This window comes from Paramisgurnus dabryanus, chromosome 2 (genome assembly GCF_030506205.2).
Source record: "Paramisgurnus dabryanus chromosome 2, PD_genome_1.1, whole genome shotgun sequence".
Taxonomy (NCBI): Eukaryota; Metazoa; Chordata; class Actinopteri; order Cypriniformes; family Cobitidae; genus Paramisgurnus; species Paramisgurnus dabryanus.
This window is the reverse complement of record NC_133338.1, coordinates 34,726,634-34,740,318: the sequence shown is the minus strand read 5'-3', so window position 1 is coordinate 34,740,318 and position 13,685 is coordinate 34,726,634. Positions and strand designations below refer to the sequence as shown.

Below are 13,685 nucleotides of genomic sequence, written 5' to 3'. Positions count from 1 at the left end.
CTTATGCATTTGGAAGACCCTGGTAAAGTTTTTCATCAGTATGTTTATTTTCTAGAAATCAACCTACTATAAACCTACTACACGTTGGGTATAAATGTTGTGTTGAGGCAAAATCACTGCTTAAATGCTTTTTTGTAATGCTGCTTTCATTTGGTCTTTCAGAAAGTCGAGTTACCAGACAGCCCCCGCTCAACCTTTCTTCTGGCCTTCAGTCCAGATGGGTGAGAATATTGTGTACTCGGGTGATTCTCACGAAAACTTGGTTGTAAAAATGTCAAGCATGAAAATGTAAAAATTGCTTAAATTTACTTTTTTTCCACCAGACATTAGAAACAAAGTCTGAAGTATATGGGAACATTAATTTAAAAACTTTTACTTATCATTTAACACTTTTTGTAACATAATTTCAAAAATAAGTCCTAAAAAATCTCATTACCGCAACAGTCAGAAAACATCAACACTGTTAGAAAAGCTAATATATTTTCACATTTTAAAAAATTGATTATTAATAGTCATGCACAGTAAATTGAAATTCTGAAATAATATTTATTTTAAATTTAACGTTTTTTTTATTTTGTTTTATTTAGCTCATATACCGCAACACCTTCCACAATTTACAACTATTTTTTTTTTATATTTCGAAGAAACCTGACACATTTTCAAAATGACATGACAAACCTGAAAGAACATAATTTAGAGATTCTGCACATGCATTTAAAATCAAAGTATTATGCTTCTATTAATAAAATTAACATTTAATAAGCATCTGTTGCGGTAATGATACATAGGTTTCGGAAATGAGGTTAATTATTTCGGTAATGAGAATACGTATACTAGCCTGAGATTTTGTTAAAAACAAATTTTAAAGTAGAAAGTCTGATAATATTTACAGCATCATGCGTTCAAGTTCAAAACTGTTTTATTATGTAGTCTTTGAAAAAAATATTAAAGAAAAAACATTAGAACAGGAAGGCTTATATTAATATTCCTTTATGTCATATTTAAGTCCCCATTTATGCATTTAACATACTGAAATAAGATGGTCTTGATGACATATGCTGCCTACAAATGCGAGCTCTGAAGGCTGCAGCCATCGGATTGAGAAATGGCCAGCTAATGTCAGCTGGATATCACAAAACATTTGTGTAAATTAGATGAAAAATATTTCCTTGCTGGATATGATGACCTTTTACCATTCTGTATCTGTTTCGATTAGAGAGAGAGAGAGAGAGAGAGAGAGAGAGAGAGAGAGAGAGAGGCTGTATCCGAAACTTTAGACAGCTGACTTGTTCCCTAGCTGCCTTATGAGACAATGACTTTGGCTGCATAATGGCAGCTCCGAGAAATGCTTTAGGACAGACTTCATAGGCAGCAAAATTGAATTCAGGTTGAAATGTAAGCAGCCCTCTCTGTGTTCCGGGATGTCGCAAATCTGCTTGTGGTGCGGAGGTCTGATCGACCCACCCAATTCACACGAGCTCTGCCGGCAAAGAGCCGCTGGTGGTCGTCCTCCCCTCGCTCAACCGGTTCAGTTTGTCGCCGAGAGCCTGTGTCCTGAACCAGGAGCCGCCAGGTCTGTTTCCTTTGGGTTTCCGGCGGAGGAAGATGAGATGTCTCTGACAGCGTTGGATGGAGACTAGGACCAGGCTCCACATGGTGCATCAGACACACAGCCATCCTTCTACAAGGAACTGGTGCGCATTCTCTTCAAAGCCGTGCAGGACTTGGAGATTGAGTGGAGCACCCCACAAGAACCCCAGAGAAGCAAGCTTGACTTTTGTTTTCTTCACTCAGGCCGCCCCGCTGATGCTTGGAGGAAAGTCACCAAAGCGTGGGCTACCCCTCCCCCCATTTTTTTTCTTAGGTAGGCTACCTGTGTATTCCCCCCATCAAGGACGCTGTGGCTGCTCACCTCTGCCCCTTGTCCACTTCCTTGGATGGTGTGGCACAGCTTTGAGGGTAGTGAAGCCTCATGACAGCACACCAGTCCGAAAAAGCATACCCGCGCCGAGAGAGGCTCTGTCTGCATTGCACACTATGGCGGTCCTACAGATCTTTTAGGCGCAGGTGCTTAAGGCTCTAGATGAGGGCAGCACGGATCTAAATACCTTCAGGGATCTGAGAATGGCTACGGATTTCACGCTAAGGGCCAAGAAGACCACTCATGGTGGTCATGCACAGTCACGCCTGTTTCTCCATCCGGCCTGTTTGGTGACACGGTGGGCACAATCACGGAGCATTTCTCGGAAGCGGTGAAGAGCTCTAAGGCTATGAACCACTTCCTACCTCACCACCCTGTGTCTCATGGACCAGAACCGGTGGTGCATCACAAGAGTCCATGGCACAAATCCTCCAGTATATGATGCAAGAAACTGGGTCCTGGGGGACTGCCGTCCGGAACGAAGCCGCTCAAAAACAGAGCATTTTTCTCCTCAGTTGGTTTTGTGTTGCTCGCCCCAGGGCCCGTCCTCACATAAGCGTCTACAACACGCCCCGCCACTCTCGAACACGACCCACTTGCTGCGAAGACAGCAGAGGCGGAAAGGGTTAACGCACAGTCCTAATGAATTGCGCAGCAACCCGCTTTCTGTCACAGCGCCGGGCGCTTTTAGGCCATCCTCTCTGGTGTCTGTGACTCAAGCACTGCGCAGAAAGGAGGTGCCGCCTTTAGTCTCCCTTTGTCCCTCGCCCCCAGGCAGCAATCTGACGCTGCAGACAGCGCGCATTGTACGGTCGCAGGTAGCTGAGATGCTGGCACGCATGGGATCCAACTTTGTGGATCTTGTGATCCAACTGATGTTGCAGCGCCTAGATGCGTGGCGTGCCATCGCTAGGTTGTTTTTGATACCTGAAAGTGGAAAGAAAGCATAACATTAAATTAGCATGTCTCACAACATGGGAGAAAAAAATTACACATCAGATGTACACATCATCATATAGTATAGTCTTGTTGCGTTGTGTGTGTGTCATGTACATTTCCTAACACTGTAGTGTGTTTTTTGCTAAATACACCTGCTAGTAACATCTCCAAACCTAACCTCTCTCTCTCCTTCCTTCTGTGCTCCTCGAGCCATTCTGGGTTGCTGTTAAGTTTCTCCCTGAACTTTGTCAACCTGGCCTTTGCTAAAGCTTTTTTCTCACTTGTTGACTGTCTACAATGAAGCATCATACAGCAAAATATCAACAGTTAATACATTTTAAATTTATATTAAATTCATTAGAGATATTTAAATGTAATAAACAATATGCTTAAATTCTCATTTCCGAAACAGAAGTTATCTTTACCGCAACTGCTATTAAATGGCTGCGGTATATGAGAATGGTGTTGCGGAGGATGAGGTACCCCAGTATGTTTTGCTAAAAATAGAGAAGCCACATAGGCTTTGCTCATTTTTTATTCAGTGCATATAATTAGACTTTAATAAAGAACATTTTCATGAAAAATTGTAAATCAAACAATTTTCGAAATGTAGAAAACTACCTGTTTCGGTAATGATAATCAAAATGTTGTGTAAGCATTCTGACCAGAGAATATTTCAAATTTAACTGGAAAGATATAAAGAGATGATCTTACCTGGTAGCCATCTTGAAGTAACTGGTCCATCTGCTTGGTAACTCAAAATCAAACTTTATTAAAATTCTGTATGTGTGCTTAAACTGTTCTCAAAAAGTGTTGCGGAGGATGAGAACATCAGGCATGGACACATCAATTTCCTAATTTTTCTTCATTATTATTACACATGAATATTCAGTAAATTATTTTTCTGTCATCTAAAGTAGTCTAGCAAAACATACATTTATTTTTTTTCTAAATATTTTTGTTTTAATATGTTTAAATTACAGCATAACGCATGTTCAAACACAGCCGGACGCATTGCGGTAATGAGAATTTCAGCAGAAAATGAGATAAAATTGACAAATTATAAATTCTTATGTTGAAATCACACATTGTGCAAGGTAGAACACAGTATTGTGTTAATTCTGAGGCTTTTTAATATTACTATATTACACATTTTATATCTAAAATCATTAGTGCCGTGGTGTTTCAATGGTTTCGTGAGAATCACCCACTCATCATTCATAGCCTTTAGTTCTCATTTGATTAAGAGCTAGTCTACTGACATTCAGGTGGTGTTTACGTTAAAGCATTTGCTTTTTAAAAAGTTTTAAAAAGGCATTTTAAAGGGCACCAATGGTCCGATTCAAGATTTTAAATTTCCTTTGGTATGTACGTGTATATTAGTACATTTTAACAATATGGAAAAGGTACATACCCCAAAGTAAACGATCACACAAGCTATCGTCTCCAACGTAAATCTCTTTTCTTGGACTACAACAACACATGGATTGTAGGCAACAGTTTACTTCCTGGAATTGGTGATGTAGACAAGACCAACATTATCATAATTCCTCTAGCCTGTAAGTTAACTCCTGTTAGAATGGCATTGTGGTAAGGAGCATCACATTTCTGGCTGATTTCAGAGGTATTCAGGCCAATCACAACGTACAGATTAGCTGGCCAATCAGGGATACAGTGCTTTTCAAATCAATGAGTTTTGTACAAAATCAGTGCGTTTTAGGAAGAGAGGGAAACCTGGAGCTACAAAAATTTAAGGTATGCGGAAAAAAATATATATTTTAACTCTTTCGCTGCCATTGACAACATATCTCATCAAACCAGAGAAAACACTTCCCTGCCAATGACGAGTATTTCCGGCTTTCAGCAATACCGCTATTATCCTTCCGCAACGTTTTAAACCCGGAAGTATTGCCCTATGGCAAGCGGCTGCATGTCCGTGTCTGTTTTAAAGATCGCTCTTAATGGGATCTTTATGAAAAGTCCGTCACAAAAATGGAATTATCTCAGCTTTTTGCTCAAAATGTGGTGTTTTTGCAGAAACCTACCCATATTCAAAAGCTGATTACAAAAGAAGGTAGGAAGCAGAGGGTCTGTTCTTTCATTTGCTATATTGTATTCTTATATATTTAAAGGAGAACATTTTCTGGAAGGTATTAAACTTTTGTGAAAATCATGAAAAACGCTGGCGCTGGCTGGCAACTTAAAAAAAAAAAAGAGTTAACAGCGAAAGAGTTAATCATAAATACGCGAACACATTGTATTATGTCTAATACACAAATTAACAATGAACAATTTTAACAATTAGCAACGAAAATAAGTGCACTTTCAAATGAAAAAGATCTGTACTGGCATTTCAGAAACCATCTTTGTCCACACTATACACGGCCATCAACACATGAAACCTTGTGTTGACCATTCATGCACCCTGTGCACACTGTGCATGCACATAAAAGTTTAAAAGAACGTATTACTCTAATAATAGCTTATGTCTTGCGGATGTATGCAGCACAATATTAGCAGACAATATTTTGGATCCTACAAAAATGTGTTTGTGAAAGTCTTGCATTGTCTTGCATGATCTCTGAAAGCCAATGTTGATATTTGAAATCACCTAAACAAACACATCCCTACCCCAATAGAATCTGGACCTTCTTTTGATAGACCCACCCCACAGATATGCAACCCAGGCAATGATGTCAGTTAGGAGACACGCCCCTTACTGCTGATTGGCTACAAATGTGTTTGGTACTTGGCCGACTCCCTTTTCCAAAGTGTTACTCAAAAATCAGGCACCCCACCTTTAATATGATTAATGTTGATGTTATTAACCAAACAGAAAGGTCTTTATGATTTAAAACCAAAGTATTCAAGTAAACAGTAGCTGACCTGAAGCAAAATATAACATTGTAATACAAGTCAGCAAATGCAAACTTCCATTAAAGATAAATGCTTAACTTTAGCCTACATAATGGCTTATTGCTTTAATGTAGCAAGTTCCTCTTAAGCCATTTCACGATGTTATATTTGTAATAGTTCATTGTTCATATTTTTGATCTTATAGTCTTATATTTTTACGAACCGATTGTATTTGTCAGAAAAACACCAAATAACTTCTCAAAGAACTTCCCTTTATCTGTCACTGTTTCTGTGCATGTGTGTGGTGTGTTCCCTCAAACACATCCACCACTCGTGACACAGACATGACAAAAAATATGTTTACTATTTTGGGCAAAAGCTCTGTTGCAAACCTTCATTTAACAGAATAAAATCACTTTCACTTTGAAAATAATGTGCTATCATGTTAAAGTCAGATGTTCGTTTACATAAGACTTTGTCTACGTTCGACTACACTGCAGCTCAACCCTGGAGTTTTTAAACTAAACTAGCGTTTACGAATGACTCTGTTCTCTGAAAGACGTAAACGTGGCCTTAAACTCTTAAGCTCTGTTCACACACCAGCAACATTGTAAAGGTACAATCACATTATAAGCGACTTTGTCGCTGTGTGTCGTTTGACTCTTTCAAAGAGGCCATTAGGAGGCGTTTCTAAATCTGGTCGTCATAAACAAATGAGTAATGTCCACTCCAGTAACGGACGAGAGATGGATGGCGTGAACTCCAATACTCCACTCTCATTGGTAGTTTCTTCAGAAAGTCGCTCATCATTTGCATAAAGTTAAACTTTTTTCAACTTTGTCGTGCGACTGGACACGCCCCCATCATTGTTGCTCGTTTCGCCGGATATTGCAGAGATTCCATTGAAATAAATGAGATTGCATGCTACTGCTAGTTGCTGCTAGTCTAAATGCAGCTTAAGTCGGCAGTCTCTTTCTATTAAGGTTGCACAGTTTACATGAACTCCACTGTTTTCACTTTCCATTGGTGGTCGCTGCCAGTTTGAGCTGGGTTTTAAACAGACATCAGAAGCATGTCCTATCAAAACCTGTGTGTTTTTCATTTAACTGTATGTCTCTACATAGGACTTTAATGGCCTCCACCCATGTGAACCACAACATCTACATCACAGAGGTTAAGACAGGGAAGTGTGTTCACTCTCTGGTGGGTCACCGGCGTACGCCGTGGTGCTTGACTTTTCACCCTAGTATTGCTGGACTTCTTGCCTCTGGTTGCCTGGACGGAGAGGTCAGAATCTGGGACCTACATGTAAGTCTGGACCATATTTTAAAATGGGTATTTTGTCAGCCTGTACGCTTCGCTTTACAGTGCAGCATATGTACTTACTGGCAAATATTATTTTCAAATTGCATTGTGTGATTCTGTTGCAGGGAGGCAGTGAGAGTTGGCTCACAGAAAGCAATTCGGCGATCGCATCTCTTGCTTTTCATCCAACCGCTCAGCTTCTGCTCATTGCCACCAACAATGAAGTGCATCTGTGGGATTGGAGTCGGAAAGAGCCCTTCACTGTTGTGAAGACTGCCAGCGAGACAGAGAGAGTCAGGTATAATTTACATCATAAATGACTTTATTATAACATTTATACCATTACATTCTATAAATATCTGTCATGTGAAAGTGGCTCATGGTGATATTTATTAGACATTTACTGTAGATAACGCTGCATCAGTAAAGTTTAACCAGCTAGTGCATTTGACTGTTTGACTGTCTCTGTTAATATAAAATATATTAAATTTTTTTGCAGATTGGTGAGATTTGATCCATTGGGTCACTACCTTCTGACTGCCATTGTGACTCCTTCAAATCATCAGGTGAATCTAGACATTGATTTACCTAGTTAAGTGTTGCTATGTTAGTAGCGAGACATTGCTAACACTTTTTTGTGTTTTGTTTTGGTCTGCTTCAGAATGATGATGATCATGAGATTTCTATGGACAGTGTAGAGACGCCTAATTTCCGTCAACAATCCTCCCATCCAACACTGCCTGTTAGACGCATCTTGCACAATTTCTTGCATTTCCTCACTTCCCGTAACTCTGCGCCTCAGAGCGGAGGCACTCTCGGTGCTGCCACTGATGAGATCTCCGATTCGTCTGGACTCTCTTCTGAGCGTTACACAGTTTTGAGGGATCGTTACCGAATGCCATACCATAGCTGTGTCCGGTCACTTGGAATGGTGTGTTTCTGTAGCCGCTGCTCGACAACGGGAGTTTCGTCTCTACCTGACGAGGATCCTGCAGACCCTGCCTCCCAGGACAGCCAATCACATGCATCCACTTTTTCTTCTGCACGCACAGAGCCACGTTTACCACGATTTCCAGCTGAATCTCGTTCTTCTCATCGACCCTCCACATTCTCACACCTGTCTTCCAGCTCTGGGAGAAGGAGTGTAGCAGGAATGGGACCTGGCATATCTTTCCGGCAGCAGAGGCTAGGCCGGGAAGGTAGAGGGCGTCTGCCTGAGGCAGACTGGACAAGCAGTGTACTTAATGGGCAAGGAAGTAGTATGCCTCCACGGTCCAGCGATTCCTCCAATAGCCTGCTTTCTGTCCTACGACAGCAAGGGGATTCCATCCAATCACCTGTTTACACATCTCCTACAGATAGATGGGGTTTTCCTTCACCAGGGGCAGAGTCTCATAATAGTAGCAGTTCATCAGGGACTAGTATTAGCAGGCACCACCCACCAGAGGATGAGGATAATAGCAATTTGTCTTCCACCCGCAATGTCCTTCAGTATAATCGTAACCACAATTTTATGGAGTGTGAGCGCAGGCATGACCAAGTGCTGCCCCTCGAGGGCATAAATGGGGAGGGCGGTACTCAGGACCAGAGGACTCAGGAAATGCTAAATAACGACATAGACCCAGAGCAACCAGGCCCATCTTATTACCAGTCAGTCTACAGTGGAGAAAACCCATCCCCCAGTCATCTAAACCGCTGTAGAGTTTGTCACAACCCCTTTACCTACAATCAGAGTACTCAGCCGGGGGAGAGAACTAGTCAGGCTTCTTCTGGTGGGAGAACCCCAGCCTGGCAAAGTACTAGTCCTACCTATCACAACTCAACCTCTCAGTCTGATCTTTACCCTTCTGAACGGAGATCCAGGGATCCCCGCATTGATGTCCCAGAATCTGGTGTGCCCTTTTCCCACAGTGCTGCTACTGGTCAGTCTGAAGGGCAGGAAGTTGGGTTGGTCTTCAACCAGGAGACAGGCCAAGTGGAGAGTTTTTACAGAGAATCTGCCACCTCTGACTCAACAAATGTATCACAAGAAGCCTTAAACCAGGAAATGCCTGAAGACGAACATGATCATGATTATCTAAGCAGGTGATGTTCCAAATACTGTTTGAATGCAAAATAATTTCAAGCATAAAGCACAATGGATAAAGAGCATAACGTTCCCATAATAAAATCTATTAAGTTAAGTTAATTAATTATATTTTTTGTAACATAACCATCATAACAAAGTATGAGTTAAAAATAATGATAAATAAAAGTCTTGGGTATGGTGGCCAACAGTGGTCAATGCACTGCAATGAAAGAAAACACATTCAAATAGAAAAAGCACCAGCAAATCAAGGGAACATCTTCATTAGTTTGACAACACATGCGTTGCAAATTGTCACAACACAAACAAATACAGAAATGCGTTGCAAATTCTCACAACACGAACAAATACAGAAATGTGCTGCAAGCAGAACAAACGACAATGGAAGTGTTTCAGAGGAGTCACAAAATGTGGCCGGGAATGCACTGGTCTGGGAAATGTTGGTCATTTTTCAAACTAAATAGTGCATCATTTGTAGGCTGCATATGTATGTGTTGTTTCAGAATATAAACAATAATAAAGTTGACTGTTATTCTTAGTTAATCGTAAATTGTTGTAATATGCTTATGGCTGCGAATGTAATGCTTAGTTAACTTAAATAAACCAGGCTTGATGACTTATGCAGCTTTCGGTTTGAGAAACGTCCTGTAACATTTCCCGGTGCATCACTTTTTGATTCCCAAAAAATAAAACACTTCCATCGTTGTTTGTTCTGCTTGCAGTTCGTTTCTGTATTTGTTTGTGTTGTGAGAATTTGCAGTGAGTTTTTGTATTTGTTCGTGTTGTAAGAATTGTAAAGCGTTTCTGTATTTCTTTATTTTGTGAGGATTTGCAATGCTGTGAGTATCTGCAGCGCATGTGTTGTCAAACTAATGAAGATGTTTTCTTGATTCGCTGGTGTTTTTTCTATTTGCGTGTGTTTTCTTTCATTGCAGTGCAGTGACCCCTGTTGCCCACCGTACTTAAGGCCAGATTTACTAAACGTGGCAAATTAGTGTGAGAGCATAATTGCTAAAAAGTGCCGGTAGTGGTAATATCTGTTGGTTATTTACTAAAAAGGTGCAAATTAAATACCACAGGCGCAACAGCTGATTTTCGTAATGACCAACAAATCCATAATACACTGAAAAGAACTGGAGGACAAAAAATGAAGGTTTACAAGAAGTTTTGAAACACTTTTTATTGTGACTTTTCCTAGTGACTTCTTTTTTAATTCCTCCAGCAAACAAGAAAACATGGCTTAGCAAACAATATTTTTAAAATAAAAAATTTTTACGCAAACATTAGTAAATGTTTTGCATAAATCATTTTAATTCTCTCCTAGAAAATGAAACTCCTAGAAATATGCAATTAGGTCAGTCACAAAAATAACTAGACCAAACCTTTTCAGCGCTTATTATCCACTGTGTGTCTTTAGAAAGTCCTGACAGTTATTTAACAGCAAAATGATGATCTTCGCTGGTGCAAGCTATTAGTAAATCTGGCCTATAATTTGATACATGTACTGGGGTTCCCTGCTCCTCCTCTCTATCCATTAATTGGTCCTTAGGCTAAAAAAAGGTTGAAGACCTCTAGTCTAAAGGACCATGCTTTGAGGAATCATTTTTTTTCTTGTTTCAAATGTAAAGAAAAAAATTATTTTATGAAAATATACTGTATGTTCCTTACCCAATCCAAAAACATAATATGAGCTACTGCAAAAAATTGCCTTATTTTGACCCTCTGCTACTTATATAGCCAGTGAAGTTAAACAGATAATGAAGAGAAGTTTCACGTCGATGGGCACACTGATATGACAACAGTCAGAAAGTGTGTGAGAGATACCACAGTAATGACATAGCTTAGGCCATTAAGGACAAGACAGGCAAGGCATCTTAGGAAAAGTGTCTCACATGAAAATAAGCTTGATCTGACCTAATGCCCTGTCTGTGTGCACTTCATTATCTCTTATAGCAAAGTAGGCAATATTAATGAGATGCTCATCAGAATATCGACACCCTCAGAATTCTTCATAGCACAGATGAATGACTGAGGTGACAATTAGGGCTGAGACGGTTGTTATGACCACCGCGGTGGTGAAGTGCGACCCGGGGTAGTGTGCACGTCACAATCTATGAAAAATATCAAGTACATCCCAGCGAGAAGTCTTCAAGTTAGTGTGAACGCAAACAGCCACCAGACTCAGAGAGAACACTATTTGCAAGGGTAGGCAACTGATATCAATGATGACCCGCTGGCTTGGGGGTGGAACAATGTTGCTTTAAATCTGTATGAGTTATTTGTATGTATGATGAGAAGATATTTTGAAAAATGATGTTAACCACACAGTTGATGTTAGTCTTTGACTACCATAGTAGGAAAACGAGTACTATAGAAGTCAATGGCTACCGTCAACTGTGCTCCCATTTATTTAATAAATATCTTATTTTGTATTCAACAGAATAAAGAAATTCATACAGGTTTAGAACAACATGAGGGTGAGTAAATTCATTTTTGGGTGAATTGTCTTTTTAAACTAAAAGCTAGTTGACTAGTTACAGTAGCCTCATTGAGATGTCATTTTAAGAAGTGACACTTTTGGGTTCTGCTGTTAAGTAAACCAACACATTTTATAAATGTATCCTCAAGTCATTTCATTGGTTTCTTTGAAAGAAAATTGACTTTTAAATACAAAGGTAATGCCGCCGAAGTGTTTTTACTATGGCAGATATAGTCCATTAGGGGGCAGTAGTTTATCACACTGAGCATGTGCTTGCACACATATCTCAAACACTTAATAGTCCACAGGCCTTTATACTCATATGGACTTTACTCTAACAAACAATCCTTCTAATCAGAGTCTCATGTGCACAGCTGAGCTTGAATTGTGTTTAAAGGCCAGTGCTGTGTAATGAAACTTGACTTACACAGAAGTGTGGAAGAGTTTATACTCAATTGCTGTTTTCCCATGTGTTACGCTCAAGTTCAGTGTTACACTGACTCTCAGCTTCGAATTTAGAACAAAATTGTTTCTGGAACAATTTCAACCTTATATGCAACAAAAACCTATAACTGAACAACCAAGAGCCACTTCTCTGCTTTAAAACAAATAGCAAGCAACCTCATTACTGTTAAATAAATAGCAGCTGCTTCATTAGATTAGAGAACACATTTCTGTAATGCAGAGAATAACAATTAGTAAGTTCAAAACTGTACTAATAAGGATCACATGATACAAATTCTGTACTTCTAAGGGTGGTTGGAGGCAAAATGAGCTATATTTGCTTGATCTCTGATAAAATGCAGATCTTGATCTTTAGGAGAGTCAAAGGAAGCAAACAAACCAAAGTGCCTAAAAAAAGAGTCTGAATCGATCCGTTTTGTTTTCTGCTGCGAGTCAAAGGGCAGAAGATGGCATTCTAATGAAAAGCTGAGCACACCCACACCAGAAACACTCGCATACGCACATCACACTGAGTCATGGCCCTCGCGCAACACAATTGTCCATCTAACTTTGTACCCTGCCAGTCTAAAAAAGCTTGATTTCACCTGCAGGACTCTGTCTTGTATTTCAGTGGCCCTCAGCAAACTCTCAGATATATCGGGAACTGTACAGACTTAAATTTAACAAATGCCCTGATTTAACGGGTTATTAACCGATTCCTAGCCAAGTCTGGCAAACCGCACATCATTACTTACACATTTTATTCATTTAGCCTTTGCATAGCAGTCGGTAATGAGCATACTAATGTCCTTGTGCAGTTTAATGAGATTTTTAATGATTGTGATGCCGGTTGGCAGGGAGTGTAAGTGAAGTGTTGGAATTAGAAGTAAATTTGTCTTAAAGATAGTCCATACGTTTGTATCCAGAACTGTTGAGATATGAACATAAGTTGAAATCCTTGCAATTCACAAGGTGGGTGTGTATTTGAGGATGTTTACAGCAAGAGTATTATGGCTGCTGGAGTTGTCCCTTATGTGTCTTTCATGATATGATATTTTTGGATTAAGAGACTATCTACTTTGACCCTGGCAGCTGATTCCTTTCTCTGACTGTTGTTTGGTTTGCCTTTAGGGATGAAGATTAGCAGGGACCTGGTTACAATATAATCAGGGTTCCCACGGGTCCTTGAAAGTTTGTGAATCTGGGGGGAATCAAGGGCCTGGGAAGTTTTTGAAAATATGCATGCATAGATACAGGTCATTGAAAGTGCTTGAATCTATTTATGCAAGAAGTTTTCTGGAAAAAAATCCATATTATTCCCTGTGTGTAGTGTAGGATAATATCATAAAATGTTTAGCTTTTAAGCAAACATGCTAAACTGTTCGCTCTAAATGCTTATATCTTCTGTATGCCAATGTTGATTCATACCCAAATGCCTTTTTGCATAGTTGTGTTTGACACATGAACATTTTTCGGGTTATGTATGTAACTGTTGTTCCATTAGAAGGGAACAAGACGCTGTGTCTCCCTTGACATACTTCATGCATCCCTGTAGCCCCATCTTTGGCAATATTTCAGATAGCGGTGTGCTTCTTGACTCCTACGTCACCCTGTCTTTGTCGTTAAGCCTCACCATTGGTTACATTTGAATATAC

General features: G+C 39.9%; 1 protein-coding gene across 2 annotated transcripts in view; it reads left to right on the top strand.

Moving 5' to 3' along the window:
• The window catches only part of ambra1a (autophagy/beclin-1 regulator 1a), an 84,919-nt gene that overhangs the window by 1,657 nt on the left and 69,577 nt on the right, over positions 1–13,685 (top strand). For both annotated transcript variants that reach the window (XM_065289450.2, XM_065289451.2), the window contains exons 3-7: positions 163–221; positions 6,841–7,024; positions 7,147–7,319; positions 7,521–7,587; positions 7,683–9,106. In XM_065289450.2, coding sequence (XP_065145522.1) covers positions 163–221; positions 6,841–7,024; positions 7,147–7,319; positions 7,521–7,587; positions 7,683–9,106 — 1,907 coding nt within the window. The remainder of the gene's footprint in view (positions 1–162; positions 222–6,840; positions 7,025–7,146; positions 7,320–7,520; positions 7,588–7,682; positions 9,107–13,685) is intronic.